Below are 18,781 nucleotides of genomic sequence, written 5' to 3'. Positions count from 1 at the left end.
CAGTAACTCCTTCTCGATTTGAGCATAGTTCTTTTCAGTAGGCGTTAGAGCTCTTGATGCGTAAGCAAATGGATGTCTGTCTTGCATTAAACATGCTCCTAGTCCATCTTTGGATGCGTCGCATTGCAGAACTGACTGCTTGTCTTGACTGAAATACTTGAGAACTGGAGCTTTTGTCAGGATTGATTTGACCTTGTCTAGAGCTTTGTCGTGATTTTGATCCCATACAAAGGCATTCTCTTTCTTTAGAAGGTCTCTTAATGGTTTGGTCGCATCAGCTAGTCCCGGTGCAAATCGCTGAACATAATTTGCCATCCCAAGGAGTCTCTGCACTCCCTCTTTATCTGTAGGTGTGGGCATGCTGACTATGGCTTCGATCTTGTTGGGATCCGCTTGTAGACCTTTTGACGAGATTACATGGCCCATGTAGGCCACCCTTTGTTGTTTGAATTGCATCTTCTCTTTGTTGAGCTTCACACCCTTTTGACGGCACCTTTCAAGTACTGCTTGGAGTCTTTCATCATGGCTCTTTTCTGCGGCTTCCTGAGTAGGTCCAGTGCCAAAGACTAGAATGTCGTCGGCGATAGCTTTAGCCCCATCTAGGCCCTCTAGTGCGATGTCCATCCTCCTTTGGAACTCTTCTGGCGTGGACGTAATGCCGAATGGCATTCGAAGCCAGCGGTATCTTCCCCATGGTGTGCTGAACGTTGTAAGGTAGCTGCTGGGATCGTCTAACGGTATGTGCCAGAAACCATTTTTCGCATCTAGGACTGTGAACACACGTGCTCCTGTCAGCGTCGGCAGAACATCTTCTATCGTCGGCAGTGGATAGTGGTTTCTTTTGAGAGCGCTGTTCAGCGGCTTTGGGTCTATGCACAAACGAACATTGCCATTGCGTTTGGTTGTCACCACTAGGGAACTGACCCAGTCGGTAGGCTCTTCTACTTTCGTGATTATTTCTAGGTTGGATAACCGTTCTAACTCTGCTTGTAGTTTATCTTTAACTGCGAGTGGCACACGTCTTGGCGGCAGCTGTACAGGTTGAACTGTCTCATCAAGCTCCAGGTGTAATGGGCCCTCTAACTTTCCTTCGCCTTTAAAGACATCTGCGTAAGCGCTAGTTATATCTTGTGTTGACAAGCCTTGCCTGTTTACGGGGTCTGACGAGACTAGTGATATGTTATGACGATTCACTGTCAACAAATCCAGTTCTTCACACGTGGTCAATCCTAGAATAGACTTACACTGTCCTTTGACAATCACAAATTCCACTGTGTACTGGTTGTTGTTGGTTGGGTTAAGGACACACAGCTTCTTCTTTCCCAACGGCTTTACCTCGGACCTGTTGTACATTATCAGTGTTGTATTACAGCTTTCAAGTTGGTTGACATTTCCACATAATTTTGCTGAGTATATGGTCAGACATGACATTTACTGTTGCTCCGCTGTCCAATTGAAAGCGTACTTCAGTGTTGTTTACTACAAGTGTCACAAAGACTTGGTTTGGGTGAGACCGATACGTTACTACATCAATTGATTCCTTTTCCTCAAGGGTTAATACATCATCGTCAGAGCTATCCTGGTCTACCATACTGACTTGTCTTGTAATGCTTCTTGACTTGCTTGTGGATTTGCAGACTGCTGCAAAATGGTTTGGCTTGTGACATGAGGAACACTTTTTCCCCCATGCCGGACACTGCTCTCGATCTTTTGCATGTTTCTTGCCACAAAACATACACTGAATTTCTTTGCTGCTCTCGTCATGTGTGGATCTCCGTTGTTTAGCAGCGTTCTGTTGCTTGGCTGGTTTGGGAAATCTCGAAGATACTGCACTCACTTCCTGTTGTGTCTTGGTTTTCATCTGGTTAGAGGTAGACTCATGTGTTCGACATATATCGATACACTCTTTCAGTGTGAGCTTCGGCATATTGAGCAGCTTTTTCCTTGTTGCAGTATCGCGGATTCCAATAACAATCCTGTCTCTCAATAGGTCGTCCTGCAGCTGACCAAAATTACAAGTCTTAGCCAGTGTTTTTAATGCGGTAACGTAAGCATCGACCGTTTCTCCCTCTTGTTGGGTTCTCATGTTGAAGTTGTATCGTTCAAATGTCTCATTTCGCTGACCGATGCAATATTCTTCAAATTTGGCGATAACTTGATCAATATCATTTTTATCCGAGTCGTCTTCAAACTTGAATCCCTCATAAATATCCAATGCATCTGAGTCAAGACAAGTTAAAAAAGTAGCTGTTCTAAGTACTTTGTTTTCATCAGGCTTAGCTGGATCTTTTAATCTAGCAGCGATCTCATAGTTTCGCCAGGCTCGAATGAATCTTTTCCAATTTGTTGCAAGGTTACCTGATACTTCTAGTGTGGATGGCAAGGGAATATTCGTAGGCATAGACATAATAACTGGTTATTGTAGCGTAGCACTACTACTGCTCGGTTGACTTTCGTTTTCCGACATATAAACAAAATATTATGCAGCTAAAATCGTATAGCACTGTCAATAGGAACAATCTTACTTGTTTTCGACCTCTTATCTGTGTCGTTCTCGTAGAAGAGTTGGAGTTTTGTGCCGTGTCTTCGTTTGCTGGCCACGTGCGATTCGTAAAAGAAACCACTTTGGCTTGTTTAAGCTTGAAATTTCGCTTGTAAATTTGTAGTAGATCTTGGAGGCCACCACTAAATATCTTCTGACACCATGTTACGTTAAGCTGTATAACGAGTAAACACTATTTGGGCCTCTAAACGGGTGTTTAATCTTAGATAACTACAAACATGGCGGACTACACAAAGGCACCCAATTCCCACAGGGATCCCATCTCTAACACAGGAATCCCACTACCGTTACAGCTGTGGATTTGTAACATGGTGGAATTTCCTTTTGTCATTAGACAAAGCGTGTTCAACCGCATAGGCCTGAACCAATCCTACGGTGAAGCTATGCTATTGGACTTCTTTCTACGATCAAATGGAACGTTAAAAATTGCAGTATCACATAGATGTATTTTTTCTAAAAGCCAATCGATAGACAAACAATCATCTGGGACTAAACGCCAAGTGAATATGGATTACGGCCTTCTAGGACATAATCACAATATTCTGCGAATTGTGAGACAAGACTCGATTACTTGGACCAAATGCTCGTCAAATAATTCTTCTTGTCCTGACATCCCAGAAGAGCAGAATAAAGTAGACAACATTCTGTTGCCGTATTGTTGTAAGACCGCGTTAAATCAGATCTTGATGCATACCGTCGATGCATTGAATCAAATAGGGACCGGGTATCGTGTGTGCTTTGGTACATTACTGGGAGCCATTCGATCGAAAACTATAATCCCGTGGACGCAAGATGTAGACATTTGCTTAAAGTCTGAACACTTTACAACACAAACATTTGAAAAACTAAAGGAGTTATTATTGCCAAGTAACTTTTCATTGGCATTTCTTGAAAGCATGCATCGTGTAGTTCCTCTTAACGCTTTTGTTAAACATTTATCCAACCATTCTCTTGTAACCGAGTCAGACCTGTTTAGTGAGCAAGCTCTTCAGTTCATGCAAGAAATGCTTCCAGTTCCTGCCCCTTTGTGGTTACGCTTTACATATGCTGACTTATAAAAAAAATATGACAAACTCTTCAAGAACAACGCAATAAACGTTACTATAGATGGCTTAGAATACTGCTCTGGAGATAAACCCCATGAATTACTGCGTGAATGGTTTGGTAGTAAGTATATGTCGACCGATGAAAACGATAGGGCTACTTCTCCTACACTTTAAGAGGCTATGTCTGTAAAAATCAAACATCTAGCGCCCAAGTTAAAAAAATCGATTTTTTTCATATTTGCTCCAAAGATGTAGAATACCATCCCAATAAACGTACTGATGTTCATTTTGAATAATTTCACTTTTATTTTGAGAAAATCGTGAAAATCGATTTTGGCCGTCGGTGCCCTCATTTCAGCCTAAATCCGAGGTGAAAATGGTAGGTCTGAGAAAGGCGCTCGCGTTTAAAAATGAAGCAAACTAGAGAAGATCTGTTTTTGGAATATGGTAAAGGAAAGATTAATGATTATTTTAAGCTAAAAAATGAATGGGGAAACGCGTTCTAATAAGCGAACAGGAACGTTTTGTAAACTACATTTTTCGGGTTCTCAAATATTCAAATTTCACCCTTAGTTTGCAAAGCGCATTTTCATGTTTACCGGGTGTTCGGATTTATCTGAAATTCCAGCCATATTGCCTTCGAATGTTCAGCAAAATCATATGTAAAATTCATCAGCTTGGGTTATTCAATGAGCGCTTTATACGAAACTCTCGAATTCAGAGAAATTTGCGTTGTTTGAGCTCGGCATCCGACGAAACCTTTTCGAGGCAGATATAAATATATCCTTAATATATTTTCTTGCTGTTCAGTTCTGACATTTGTTTTGATATTATTATTTGTCGATTAAATATTGAGCAATAAATTGTATTTTTTTGCTCTTTTTCGACATTACTTTAAAATGCTGTTACTTATTAAAAATTACAATTTGAAACAAGCATGTAAACACACGCGTCGGCACGATCTATATGGCACTTATAAACAAGCCCATATAACTTCAGAGTTCTAAAAAGAGTTACATTTATGTCCAGATTTAGGACATTTAGACTAAAAAACACCGGGAGATCCTACCTAAAAGATAAATTGCTTGATTATTGTTCATACCTAGTACTGAATTTCGGCTTCTTTAGTTTTTGCTCGTCGTATAATACTTACACAGTAATGCTATGTTGGTAATCATAGCAAGGGCCGTAGCGAGGAGGGGGGGAGGGCGGAGTAGTGGCGATCCAAAAGTTTGACTAAAGAGACTAAAGGCTCGCTACGGCCCTTGCAATGATTACCAACACCCGCTTGACTAGTAAGAACATTAATTTTCTTTTCACTGCTTTCTTATTATTTGGATTTTCATTTATAAAACCGATTATGACAGCAGGAATTTTCAAGAGAATAGATATTCCATTTACGCCATTACTACATTTCAGAACTGAACCAGCTAGTATTTTTACGATGAAGTCTGGAGCTGATGTCCATAAGTAAAATGAAGAGCTGTTAAAATTGATCTTGGGCTTCCTCGAAATGAAATTTATGAATCTAAAGAAAATACTTTGCAAAATTAGACAATTTTCTAATCCTCAGCAAGGAACTGTATGTAAAATGAAGTCACCCGGCCTCTGCTGAAATGCCAGTTGGATTAAAGGTAAATTACGCATTACTGTGTAAGTATTATACGGCGAGCAAAAACTAAAGAAGCCGAAATTCAGTACTAGGTATGAACAATAATCAAGCAATTTATCTTTTAGGTAGGATCTCCCGGTGTTTTTTAGTCTAAATGTCCTAAATCTGGACATAAATGTAACTCTTTTTAGAACTCTGAAGTTATATGGGCTTGTTTATAAGTGTCATATAGATCGTGCCGACGCGTATGTTTACATGCTTGTCTCAAATTGTAATTTATAATAAGTAACAGCATTTTAAAGTAATGTCGAAAAAGAGCAAAAAAATACAATTTATTGCTCAATATTTAATCGACAAATAATGATATCAAAACAAATGTCAGAACTGAACAGCAAGAAAATATATTAAGGATATATTTATATCTGCCTCGAAAAGGTTTCGTCGGATGCCGAGCTCAAACAACGCAAATTTCTCTGAATTCGAGAGTTTCGTATAAAGCGCTCATTGAATAACCCAAGCTGATGAATTTTACATATGATTTTGCTGAACATTCGAAGGCAATATGGCTGGAATTTCAGATAAATCCGAACACCCGGTAAACATGAAAATGCGCTTTGCAAACTAAGGGTGAAATTTGAATATTTGAGAACCCGAAAAATGTAGTTTACAAAACGTTCCTGTTCGCTTATTAGAACGCGTTTCCCCATTCATTTTTTAGCTTAAAATAATCATTAATCTTTCCTTTACCATATTCCAAAAACAGATCTTCTCTAGTTTGCTTCATTTTTAAACGCGAGCGCCTTTCTCAGACCTACCATTTTCACCTCGGATTTAGGCTGAAATGAGGGCACCGACGGCCAAAATCGATTTTCACGATTTTCTCAAAATAAAAGTGAAATTATTCAAAATGAACATCAGTACGTTTATTGGGATGGTATTCTACATCTTTGGAGCAAATATGAAAAAAATCGATTTTTTTAACTTGGGCGCTAGATGTTTGATTTTTACAGACATTGCCTCTTAAAAATATTAGTGTTATGAAAACTAAATTAACCTATCTAACACGTATTAAAACTCGCATTTACCTACTGGTTACCAAGTCATGTTGAAAATTTTAAATTGAAATAACTTTCCAATTGCTTAAAGTAGAGTAAACAAATGCATGACTTCGTTCCTGAGTCAAACCGACCAAATGCACGCTCATTTTTTAAATTTTAATTGGAATGCGACGTCATAAATACGTAGCCATGATAAAGTTATCACACATATCAGTCGAGAACGATCCATTTCACAAATTGGTTATATTTATGAGCACTTAAAACATAAGAAAAACGTCTCGGATATTTTAATCTTTTCCATATAGCACTGAACCGCAGTTTGTAAATAGGCACTAAAGACCCCCTTAATCACTATTTGTTATTTTGTTAATATGACGACGTTCCTGCAATTACGAGTAAGTATGAATATGAAAATAAAAATAAATGTCATGCCTTGATATGTCACTGTCCAGATTTCGCAACATTAATTTCCTCAGGCTCATCCTCTTGGTCTAAAACCTCCTGGAAGCTACTCTGGAGAATCCGAAAGTCCTTGATTGCCACCGTCATTGTTTACTCTTTGCATGACATTTGCGGGTTCAGTATAAATGGCCGATGCTTCTCCGTGTGCTTCGCTGACCAGTTGCAGAACATCAAGACAGCACGATACGTCACATCGAGGTTCTTTCTTCAACTCGGTGATTTTAGCCACGATACTTGACAGATATTGAACTGTTGATTAATTCAAAAGATAATATTAAATCAAAAAGAATTAAGAGTGAATATAATGGAATGTTATATGAATTAATACTTATATAAACTCCTTGCATTGGGAGGAATTGTTCTTGGGGACAAAACAATAGGCAGTCTTTTTCTTAGGCTGCGTTCATAAATTCGCATGAGACAACAATTTTGAAAAAATGAAGTGCACACCACCATTTTGTTTTCTTTTTTTTTCCAGAATCAACATTTTAAAGTGCGACTACTCCAACCAAAGCCACCTCGACAAATTTTCCACAAATTATCCAATTTGAGTATTTAGACAATAGATTAGCGGTAAATTTTGAATTTAAATATTCTTCCGTTGTTCCGGTTGGTAAAACTAAATGATGAAGAAGAAGTTGTAATATATTTTCTTCGCAAATTAGTGATTTGTGTCACCAAAGATAAAGAAAAATAGTAATGTACAACTTCAAATACGACAGGAAAGTAAATTAGAGACCGTATAAAACACAGTCTTTATGATTACAGTTTGTTTCTTTCAGACAAAGATATTATCAGGCTGAAACTATTAGATCTTATCACTATGTTGCTATGCGACAGCACGTTTATATTCGACAACAAAGGTGCCGGCAGTCTTCTAAGACGTGTAAACCCATGGATATTTGTCCGATTTGTAACAATTCTATTGTTCAGATTCCTACTTTTGATTGGCTAATTTGTAGAAAATTTGTCGAGGTGACTTTGGTTGGAGTAGTCGCACTGTAATTATTCTCATTTTTACCTGTGATTAATATAACTACGATAACGTTAGTTCCAATGAGGAGAATTGTGATCGTGAGTTCATCAGCCTCGTTTTTGATCCCAGACGCCGAGTCCTCTTTAGGAATCTTCATCAACATCCCCACAGTAAAGTTAACAGAACTTGCCATCAAGGATAGCAATTGCAACCAGTGCTCAAACATGTCTTCGATCGGCTTGTAGAGTGCAAAGAAAACAGAATACAGACCTGATAATATTGCAGTTAAACCCAAACTCGTTCGGCTCTCAGCGTTCATCATTATCAGTATCGCACTGAAAGATATTTTTCGCACCAGCTCTAAGATTTCCCAGAACCAGCAACTCGGTGAGTAGTTTTCGTACAGAAAACGAAGGCTGCTCAAGATGACACTGTTTTTGTTTATTTTCACTTGTGCACGTTTAAGAACCAAGAAGAGAGCCAATGGTAAGCCAGTGCAATACAGTAATGTCACTGTGCTCAGGGTCCCATAGATTTGATGTTTTTCTGTGTCACACTGTACTGAGTAATCAGCTTTGAGGTATGATTTACAGTTCTGGTCATCATACGAGCAGATCCTGTGACATGCAGCAGGCAACATCTGGAAGACACTGGTGCACGTCGATGGGAAAGTAATGAAAAGGATCAGGATCAAACATCGGTTACTCCTCTGTTTATATTCAGCGAATTTTCTCTGTTTTTCTCTTGTACTAGAAAAGGATTTCCTGTTAGCGTAGAACGTAATGACAGTGTTCAGCAAGATGCCAGTGACTGCAACAGCAACTGTTATGACGACACTTGTCAAGAAATACGTGTAAGCATCTGTTTTTATTTGGTCATGGATGCAGTTCAAGGGGACTATTTGGAGAACGTTCAACTGAACAGCTTTGGCGTATTTCATAACGGTAAGAATGGGTGCTGGCCAGTTGACATACGAGAACGATTCAAACGTGCCTGAAGAAACTTGATAGAAACCGATGATGATCTTAAGCCTTGCCAGAAAAATATCTGAAATCGACCTTGATGGATCTGTCATGTCTTTCGTGTCCTTCTTTTTTTTCCAGATACTGAGTCCCAAAAGTGTGACGACGAATATCACAAATAAAACTGCTTGAGCTATGATCCATGGAAGAGATGGACACGGTCGACATTGTGCCATCACGTTAGTGTATCCCTTATTACAAACGGCACACAAAGGTCCTGTATAACCTGTGGCACACGAGGCCATGCTTCCTCCGAGACAAGTGTGCGCAGAAGGGCAGGCGTGAGCATCTGGAACGTTTCCTTTGAATTTTCTTGTTTTGTAATTTTCTCCAGTAATGTTCAAGTCATCTTTAAAGGCAAGGTAGTTTTGTAAAGTGTCATTATTTTGCCAAACCCAGTAGAATCCAGGTGCTAGGTTAACGCCCTCATTGGTACACACATAACCTTTCGTACATGCATAGCAAGGTCCAAATCGGTCCAGGCGATAGTGATCCACAAGGCAACCACACGCACGAAACTTTGCAAATTCTTTGAGATTTGTTCCTGTTAAACAACATATTCTGGTTCTTAGGAAGTAAAAATTATTGCCTAATTTTTGGGTTAAATTGTCATGAACAATGCATTGAGTTACATTACTATCGTTGAAGACTATCTGATATTAATTAATGTGCGTGCGATTATGAAATTTGCTTTGGTCATGTTTTGATTAATTGTTACCTAAATTGCCAACCATAAATCTATTGGGCTAACCAATAAAGCATAAAGTGACCAAAACCTTTTGCTAAAATGATTGGTACATTTAACATCACATATGGCAATGCTTCTAGAAAGGTGAGTTCTTTAATTGCAATATTAGAGAACCTTGTTCACACGATTTACAGTCTGACTGGGATTTTCCTGGGACCATTTCAGGTTTGACATAAGTACCACTTGGACACTGCTTGCAGCCCAGACCATACACTTTGACACCTGTGTAAGCTAGCTCGTCTTGGTAAAATCCACCTACAATTCAAGTGATAATTTATTTGCATACATACACCTACTTGCAAGAAGGTTGTCATACCAGAATAGAACATTCGTAATTTAGTGAGAAAGGAATTCATTAAAAGACAAAAGAAAAAGTTCAGCTTCAGTGATCTTCTTTTGTTTTTTTAAATATAATTCCAATCCCACTAAATCATTAATGTTCTATTTTCGTATGACAACGTTCTTGCAAGTAGGTGTACATACATGTATAAGCTTTATTAATGTGTCAGTCTTCTAGCGTACCTCTAGTAGTACACTTATCAGGGACACTATAGACAGGGACACTCTCTTCTCTCCCTTTTATTTTCTCTCAATAGTCTCTTTCTGCTTGTCTCTGTTGAAAATAGATGTTCTGATCAAATAAATAAAAGTTATTTGAAGGGAATATGTTTAGCTAACACAAGTTCTTTAAATGTAGTGACAAGTGGTAGTGTTGTGCATGTGTGCCCTCTCTGTAAAACTGTTATCAATCTAGTTACAACACCTAAATATCTCAAAATGTCCACAACAAGGATTCCATATTATGGACAGGAAAACTTTGTTTTCACTTTAATTTTTCGATTGCTTTATTGGCATTTTTTTAATTTTAGGGCAAAGCCTACCGTCAACCTACCTATCTACGTTTCCATTAATTTGAAACAGAACAGTTCAACATAACATTATGTGATTGAAGGCACCGCGGATGCGGGAGGCTTCGAAGTGGCTGGCCCCTAAGTTTTTAGCCATAAATAAATTGCATAAAACTTTGACATGGCTTTAATACCACAAACCCATTTCATTTACCTATCAAAATTGCGTACTGGAAATCGCATTTCAAAGAACCTTAATTTCAAAAATAAATTTCAAAGGTATTAAGTCATTCCCCTATACCCCCGCCCCCCTCCCCCCTTCCCCCTCCGATGATTAACCCCACACTTCAAACTATGCTCCGCGGTCCCTGGATGAAAAACATTTTTTCGTACCTGGTGGACATTCAATACATCGTCGAGAAGAATCAGCAATGAAAAACCCAATGTAACACGGCTCGCATGTAATTATTCCGCCATTCAGTGGCTTGCAGACATAACCCATTGAATTCATTACAATTTCGACGCCTGCGATTTCAAACGTAAAGTAGTTTTCCTTTTCATTTGATTTTTGGGATCTGAATAGTTAAATAAAAGATGGATTTAATCAGAAGAGATCCGGAGAGTGTGAGAATAGAGTTTATAGATACTGATTGACTGCGTATACCATCAACACATGACTATATTCATTGCAGGTGTATTAGCCTTTCTGAGGTTATAGAACAAATGAGTAAGGCCAAATACCTAATGAGTTGCAAGCTTTTAAAAGTCGGCTGCGTTCTCAAAAACCATGGATTCTCTCTTGTTTTTTTTTTTTTTACGATTTGTTTGAAGCTTGCTAATGAGTCAATATTTTCCCAAACATTCTAAAGCTCGATAAACGTAATAACTTTAGTGTGATCTTTCGCGTGATGGGGTTTGTTTTTTAATTTTAAAAATATTTCTACACCAGTTGCCATTCCCTTTTTCAATTACGGAAACCCCCGGATAGTTAAGCTAAAAACTTACACAATAAAAGATATATTTGTGTTAAGGGACCAAATGACAAGTGGCGTTTTTAAATAGGTGTTTAACAACATCCTGGAGAATAACAAAACAATTTAATCAAAAGAAAGACTGACTGGATGAGTTATCCCATTTGATTTAAACCTTCTATTTCATCAAATCCTGGAACTAAGTCAGGCATTGAATTATCTAAGTCCGGGCATGGTAATCCGTACTCATCAAACCCTGAAGCTCTGGGGTGAACAATGTCAGGGCACAGCTAATTATAGATCAAACCTTGAAACAACCCATGGGCTGATCTAAGTCAGGGCACTGCTAATTCACTGATCGAACTCTGAACATCAATCTCTGGGATGTACAAAGTTAGGGAACGGCTAACTCACAGATCGAGCTCTGAAGCAACCTCTAGGCTGACCTAATTCAGGCCATGGCTAACTCACAGATTGAACCCTGAAACAACCTCTGGGCTGATCTAAGTCAGGCCATGGCTAACTCACAGATTGAACCCTTAAGCTTAAACAACCTCCAGAAACCGAAAACCCCAAAAGTAAGAGGTAAGGATGTGAAATAGAAAAAGTAAGGATTTTTCTCATGGCAGGGGTTAGAATTATCCAACAAAGGGGGAACCTTCAATAACCATCACTGCAATGGATAATTAAGATAAAACGGCTATCGTCCTTACACCACTTTAAGATGAATCAATGTCGAAAATGCACCTTCCTCGATAGTCGTGATTGGGTTGTTTGAAAGAGAGCTGGAACAAATTGTTTAACAAGTTATGATGATAATAATAATAATAATAATAATGATAATAATAATAATAATAATAATATAGTAATAATAATAATAATCTTAGATTCTGTACTAATGAAATCATAAGAAGATATAACTAGCTAAAAACTAGTGTGAGCTGCGTCGGTGTTTCTTAATGAAACAGTAATGATGAAAAGGTAAATTATACACCGTGAAAAGATGAAAAAACTTACTAAAATGAAATGCACTAATGAAATCATGTTAATACAAATATGATAAAAAAAGAGCACTTGAAATCATACTGGCAACTATAGATTACAACAGAAACTCATTAAATAAAATCCATTGTTTTGTCCCCCAGAACAATTCCTCTAGGGACGCATTGTAAGGGGCCTATAGCCATGCTCCGTAATATTTAGATATGCAAATCATACATATCAAACGATTGTTGTCATTCGCGGGCTTCCTGTGGTGACAAACCACGCTCCCCTCCCCTACACAATTTCCAGTCTTTTTTCGGCCAAAACCAAGATGGCTGATAGTTAGTGATGTTTTCACTCGATTTACTGTAAATTTGAGCAGTTTTGAGCAAGAAATTCGCCTATTTAGTGAAGAAAATTATATTCCAATTTCCTAATATGATAAGTACATTCCATATATGGTAAAAGAAACAGCTCGAGCGGAACGACAACTTTTCTATATGGAAAGTTTGATATGTTGGGAGTTTTACTACCATATTTGGAATTATGAGTTTGCCCGGTTTCAAGATGGCCTCTTCTCTAACATATCAAAACTTGTCGCTAAATTTCTTGATTTTCAGTGATGTGATACTGAATCTTTCAATCAAACACTTTCTTTACTGTGGTTTTCGATATTCTAAGAACTCGGTAGTTATAAGCTATACTGCAAGCTTGGTACAAAAGAAATGCATATGGCTGTTGACACGCTTCAACCCATCTTTGAGTTTCTGATTACAAACGACAAAAAAAACAGCGGGAGTAGAAGAAGCATTAATAAGCGACGGTCACTCGGATGTACTCAAAAACAACATCGCAAAAAAACAAAAAAAGAAAAAAAAAAAGAAAAAATTGTAATAGCTTGATATAAAAACTATAGCTGTTTCCTATTATTTTCGATATTATTACTCTATTTCATTTCTTTACTTAATTTTCTCTTAACTGAGCCGAATAGTATGCTATAGGACAAATGCATTAAGTGGACGTTTAATCAACCAGGTGTTACTTACATGATTTCTTGTTCCTTGGACTGGAACGAATTGTTGTATATCCGAGATAAGTTATTGTTTTCAAGAAACCTGAGACAAATAAAGTAAGCAAAATTCGTTAACATTCTTTATACTGAACATGGACATTTTCTGAATAATGAACATGATGCATTCCGGTCTAGCTTCAGTACAAACATCTTTTGTTCCTAATGCCTTATATGGAGTCGATCAAAGCTAGGCCTGGGATAGGGAACAAGGTGCATTCTGGTCTAACTTGGGTTCAAACATCTTTTGTCCATCATACCTTATATGGTATGGTTTTTACCAAAGCTAGACGACAATGCATCCTGTTTATCGAATTCAGAACAGGCTTATGAGTAAGAGCACATCGTCCTTATCTTATACTAATAGACATTTTCCAATTTAAATTCGCCTGAGTGACATTGAAACAATTGCTCTAAGTCAAGGTTAGACTCGGTGAAATATCGTATCATGTGAAATGTATGAACACATCAAGTCGAACCTCCACTTGAAGCCATTGTTTTGTGTTTACTCAAGCGAATTCGGGAAACGTCTATTACCTACAAGAACTATATAATCTAATAAATCACAATTTTCATTGCTTATTTTGTTCAGAAACAAAGGACACTACTGGATTTCAATTTCCCGTTTCAATTCAACGTAACGGCTTGTTTACAAGGGGGCATAACACAGAAGAACTAAGGATTTGAACCAACTTTACTCTGCAGCTAAATTGATATAGCTCAGTTAATGTCTGGTTTTCAAGCACATTTGTTGGCTATTATTGCATGGTTTTCTAAGTTCTAAATGTACAATTTTTGCAGTTTTCTTCGTGCTGTTGCTGTTTTGTTCCCCTCCCAAGACCATGACTTTTTTGCGTTACCAGTCTTTTCATTGCTATGCGCTGATCGAGACAGTCGCGACATGGAAATTGGGCAATACACTTCCGTCAATCAAATAAATTGGTCGGTACTTTTATATTCTCTGATTGGAGGCATTGTATTGCCCTATTTCCCTTTTGCGACTGTTGTCTTGATCAGCACGAAACAATGTAAAGAGTGGTAAACAAAATATTATTTTATGTGAAGACATGATGAAATAGGGCATTTGTTGGGGGTTGGAAGATCGCTCATTTTGAAATGTCATTTAATTGCCCATGGTAACTAAGCTGTCTTGTTGAGAAAGGAGCTAAGGAAAAATGATGTTTACCGGTGACACTAGGCTACTTCGACCCCCAGAATACTACAGATACACTCCTGTTAGCCATTTCGAGGTTAAGGGGAAAATCTGGGTAAAAAAGGTATATCATTTTCACCGTTAATATAGCCTATCATCGCCCCTGCCTGGTTAAGTTATTGGAAAAGATATTCTGCCGAGGCGATGAAGAGGCAGAGTAAGAGGAGCATGTGAAAAAACGTCGCCGAAGATGAGGTGGGTGGGTCAAAATTTGTCTCCTACACCGCACTAGAACGTCGTAAGTTGGAAATGATCCGAAATGCAATATTTCTGCTTAAATACGAAACCATAAGCCCTTGGTGTTGTGGGGTGTCTCCCTCCTTCGTTTCGCACCTATGGGAGTATGATAACATTCCACGCGGGCTCTATTCTTGGCTATATATATTGATGGTGAAAATAGCATTGCAGTTTATTGTGTGGGACTTACACCATTTAGAAATTCCCTAAAACAGTCCCACAATGAACTGCAATGTCAACTTGACCCAGTTTTTTCCTTAACCTCGGAATGGCTAATTACCTTCAAACAATTGTTGCAATTGGGTCAGTTTTGTGAGTAAAAATTGGAAAGAAAGACTAAAAAATATGTAGCAGACTAACACATCCTTTTATCTAATTTTGTAATTAAACTTACACGTATGCTAGACGTTTGATATTACTGATATTTAAATTAGAGAGATGATTGTTGTTAGTTGTCCTTGAAATACGGAAAAAGGAAAGAATAGAAACAAGAAGAACAAAAAGAATACAATAATATTAGACTATGTTTAGAATGTCTAGTCGAGGCGGGGCATATTGAAGGATTCGTTCGTTTTCGTGTGCTCGGGGGTTTTGGTGAGCTTGTTTGTTTTAGTGGGCTTGGGTATTTTGGTGGGCTAGGGTGTTTTGGTTGGCTTGGGTGTTTTAGTGGGCTTGGGTATTTTGGTGGGCTAGGGTGTTTTGGTTGGCTCGGGGGTTTTGGTGAGCTTTTTTTTTTTTAGTGGGCTTGGGTATTTTGGTGGGCTAGGGTGTTTTGGTTGGCTTGGGTGTTTTAGTGGGCTTGGGTATTTTGGTGGGCTCGTTTGTTTTGGTGGGCTCGCTTGTTTTGGTGGGCTCGAGTGTTTTGGTGGGCTCGAGTGTTTTGGTGGGCTCAGATGTTTTGTTGTGCTCGTGTGTTTTGGTGGGCTCAGGTGTTTTGTTGTGCTCGTGTGTTTTGGTGGGCTCGTGTGTTTTGTTGTGCTCGTGTGTTTTGGTTGGCTCGGGCGTTTTCGCGGACACAATGTGCTCCCTATTTATCCGCATAGTTTGTTGTCATGGATTCACAGTTTTCACTTTCGAAATGTTCAGCCATGAAAATAATAAGGGAATGAGTATTTTCAGCCATACTTGCTTTGGTTCATTGTGCAAGGTCAGTATCACGTGATGGTACGGTTCAACCTCAAACGCGAATCAATAGGCCAGTCCTTTGAAGTTTGCCGGGTTTCAAAACCAGTCCCCTCTATTAACTATGATTGCCCATAGCAGTTTATAACTTACAAGAGGTAGATATTGCTAATACCAAACGTTACTCCATCTGTAAGATTTGTCAACTGATTACTATGTAGAAAACTATGGAGATAAATTGAGATATATCAAAAACAGAACGAATAGCTGATTAGCATTACTTAAGGGAAGGGAACAAGGAAACGAAAAAGAAGAAGAAGTAAAAAAAACAAAAAAAAAAACAGGAAAAATATCTGAGTTCTATGACAACTCCATCTGGACCTCGGATTTTGTCTGAGTTTTTTTAGTTTCTGTATCTTTTAAACTATTTATTCTTATGATTCTAATGTCGATCGCCCCCTTTTTTTTCAACTTGCTCATGCTCGGTTTGATCTAATAAAAATCTGAGTTAAAAATGGCATTACTTTTGTTATTTCAAATTTTCTATGTATATCCAAATGAGTTATACTTATCTTGCAAAAAAATTTTCCTTACACAATTGATAGAACATTTGTCCCAATGAAAGTGGAATCTTCCAAATATTTCAACCTATTATTTTGAAGCTCCCTGGAAAAAAGCATGTAATTGTAGTTAAATACCAAGAATGGAAGTAATAAACCCCAGAAATGCGTGTAATTTATATGATTTCTCGTTTTAAATACAAGATATTTACGAGACAAGTTCCAAGTTCAAGACGCATCTGGTTAAATACTGGTATTAATACTGTTAGTATACTGGTCAGCGGAAGAATAATATTGTAAGCGGGAACCCTGCTGTTAGATGGGCTGCCGTCTTGGATTTGAAGGATTTGAGCGGCTTTGACGTCACATGCAAGGAGTTTATTAGGTCTACATCTTTCAAAAAAGGTTGGCGACGGTGTACTATTTAAGAGGAGAGTTACTGTACTTACACGGCTGTTAGGCCCTCAAGGTTGTTAAAGGTACCCCTAGCCAAGTGCAAAATCTTGTTGTCGTTAAGACTTCTATAACATAACATATAACATATAACATATAACATATTTCATTGACACGTTAAAGAAAGTGAATTTATTAGATTTGTCATTTAACAATTAATTGACTGATAAAGACAGATGAAGGGATGCGGTCGAGATATTCCAAAAATGCATGAATTTAGTTTTGCTCTCTTAGTGTTTATCTAATAATGGGAAGCACTGTTGGTGTGCGCTGCTAATGTGCCGCATCTCACCAATGCGGCCCGAGTTCGAGTCCTGCCGATCTCGATGTCGTATGTGAGTAGAGTTGTTTTTTGGTTCTCTCCTGTGCTTCGAGGGTTTTTCTCCGGGTTCTCCGGTTTTCCTCCCTCCTCAAAAATCAACTTCTAAATTCTAATTCGATCTCTGGGCTTTCGCTTAATTTGGAGCCTAGCTCTGTTGTGATTGTCCCACGCTGTGATACGACAGCGAAAAGCTTTGTAGATTAAAAAAAATTTTTTTTTTTTTTAAATTTTTAATACATTTAAAGTAGAGTTCACACCATACATCCGTGAAAACTGTGAAATCCCTTAGATTTTTTCACCTGTTGCGATTGGTTAACGACCATTTAAATAGAATAAATTCGGGGTAAAATGCTAACTCAAAGACTAAAGGAACAATAAACGTTTATTCACAAAGAACATAAACTTACATGGTGTTTAAATACAACATATGACTAAATGTTCCAGCTTCTACTGATGTTATCCTATTATGTTGAAGACGGCTATGGTTAAAACGAAAAAAAAAATCATCACCAACATCATCAACATTCCCTGCCCTGCCCTACCCTGCCCTACCCTACTTACATTTGATGAAGTATCTTATTGTTCTTTAAAAATCTTCCTCTCAATTGCGTTATGTTGTTGTTGTTCAATAGCCTACGATGGAAAAAAAAAAAAGGTTTCTAGGCTCCTTTCTTTCTCTCTTTCTTTCTCTCTTTCTTTCTTTCTTTCTTTCTTTCTTTCTTTCTTTCGTTCGTTCGTTCGTTCGTTCGTTCGTTCGTTCGTTCGTTCTTTCTTTCTTCTCTATAAAATCTGTTTTCATTTAAATATGTCAACAGACTATTCACCATATTCCATACATCGGTTCACTGGTCAAACACAAAGCATTCAGTTGAGGTTGCAAATTTCAAATTTGAATACTCCTTTGAAAGTACCTTGGTGCCTCGCCTGAGCGCTTTGTGTTTGACAAGTATGGAAAATGGGAAATTCTTAAACGGAAGCGTGGTCCCTCTGCGCCACTTCATACATAATGACGGCAAGGGTCAGAGCTGCCGAACCAGCCTACCTCCCGCGGGCAAGGGGGAACTAACTCTAACATGTCCCACTCTGGGTTACCCGGGCCTTGTTCCAGACTAGAGTGGGAATCCGCTTACCTCTTTAATATTAATATTAAATTTAGATTATTGAAAAACTCAAAATATTAATGCAAAGTTGTTTTACAAGCGATTTATCTATTTATCAAGTAGTACTCTTATTAGTGACTAACAATATTTCGAGATTGTAGTTCTCGTCAAAGACATCTTCTTCAACATCAGTTATTTCATTGAATCCAAGATCCCTGCAAATTAGTAAAACAATGTGAGACTTTTCGAGGATTTTGGCTCTACTCTAAAACGTTCTTAAAATTTCAGAATTTAATATTCGAATCCTGGGCGCCAAATGTCCAACGAACAAGGACGTTTTTGTGTGTGCAAGTGCAAGTTAATAGTCCCCTTCACAGTTCCCTGCGCCATCTTGAAAGATAGTCGTGCCTTTGCA

At 38.1% G+C, this 18,781-nt stretch overlaps 3 protein-coding genes across 3 annotated transcripts; 1 reads left to right on the top strand and 2 right to left on the bottom strand.

The window, feature by feature from the left end:
* Nucleotides 1-1,375: 1,375 nt before the first annotated feature.
* On the bottom strand, nt 1,376-2,407 carry LOC116303183 (uncharacterized). Its single transcript, XM_031712680.2, has one exon. The coding sequence runs from the start codon at nt 2,405-2,407 to the stop codon at nt 1,376-1,378; it is 1,032 nt and encodes a 343-aa protein (XP_031568540.2).
* A 202-nt stretch (nt 2,408-2,609) lies between these two features.
* Nucleotides 2,610-3,621, top strand: LOC116303184 (uncharacterized). The gene has a single exon (XM_031712682.2). It carries the CDS (start codon nt 2,782-2,784, stop codon nt 3,619-3,621), a length of 840 nt encoding a protein of 279 aa, XP_031568542.2. The 5' UTR covers nt 2,610-2,781.
* A 2,800-nt stretch (nt 3,622-6,421) lies between these two features.
* Nucleotides 6,422-18,575, bottom strand: LOC116303185 (uncharacterized). The gene is made up of 14 exons (XM_089026324.1): nt 18,510-18,575; nt 17,828-17,899; nt 17,674-17,745; nt 16,941-17,012; nt 16,526-16,597; nt 16,085-16,156; nt 15,204-15,266; nt 13,337-13,405; nt 12,020-12,091; nt 11,341-11,412; nt 10,729-10,910; nt 9,602-9,742; nt 7,763-9,283; nt 6,422-6,990 (listed from the first exon to the last, which is right to left on the bottom strand). Exons 3-14 carry the CDS (start codon nt 17,691-17,693, stop codon nt 6,788-6,790), a joined length of 2,559 nt encoding a protein of 852 aa, XP_088882450.1. The 5' UTR covers nt 17,694-17,745; nt 17,828-17,899; nt 18,510-18,575; the 3' UTR covers nt 6,422-6,787.
* Between the last annotated feature and the right edge of the window lie 206 nt (nt 18,576-18,781).

Source organism: Actinia tenebrosa, unplaced genomic scaffold (assembly GCF_029948245.1).
Source record: "Actinia tenebrosa isolate PJP-AT-01 unplaced genomic scaffold, QUT_ActTen_1.0 PGA_scaffold10__47_contigs__length_13832649, whole genome shotgun sequence".
NCBI classification, from domain to species: Eukaryota; Metazoa; Cnidaria; class Anthozoa; order Actiniaria; family Actiniidae; genus Actinia; species Actinia tenebrosa.
Note: the sequence above shows the minus strand (reverse complement) of the source record. Positions and strands in the feature narration are given on the sequence as shown.

Bases quoted from the DNA above. Each gene is read 5' to 3' on its own strand.
- LOC116303184 (XM_031712682.2), top strand. From the start codon at position 2,782: ATGGCGGACTACACAAAGGCACCCAATTCCCACAGGGATCCCATCTCT.
- LOC116303183 (XM_031712680.2), bottom strand. From the start codon at position 2,407: ATGTCTATGCCTACGAATATTCCCTTGCCATCCACACTAGAAGTATCA.
- LOC116303185 (XM_089026324.1), bottom strand. From the start codon at position 17,693: ATGTTGTATTTAAACACCAT. The intron at 16,598-16,940 runs GTAAGTACAGTA...GCTTTTTTCCAG, and splicing joins CTTGAGGGCCTAACAGCCGT to GGAGCTTCAAAATAATAGGT. The intron at 9,284-9,601 runs GTTCTCTAATAT...GTTGTTTAACAG, and splicing joins CTGTAAATCGTGTGAACAAG to GAACAAATCTCAAAGAATTT.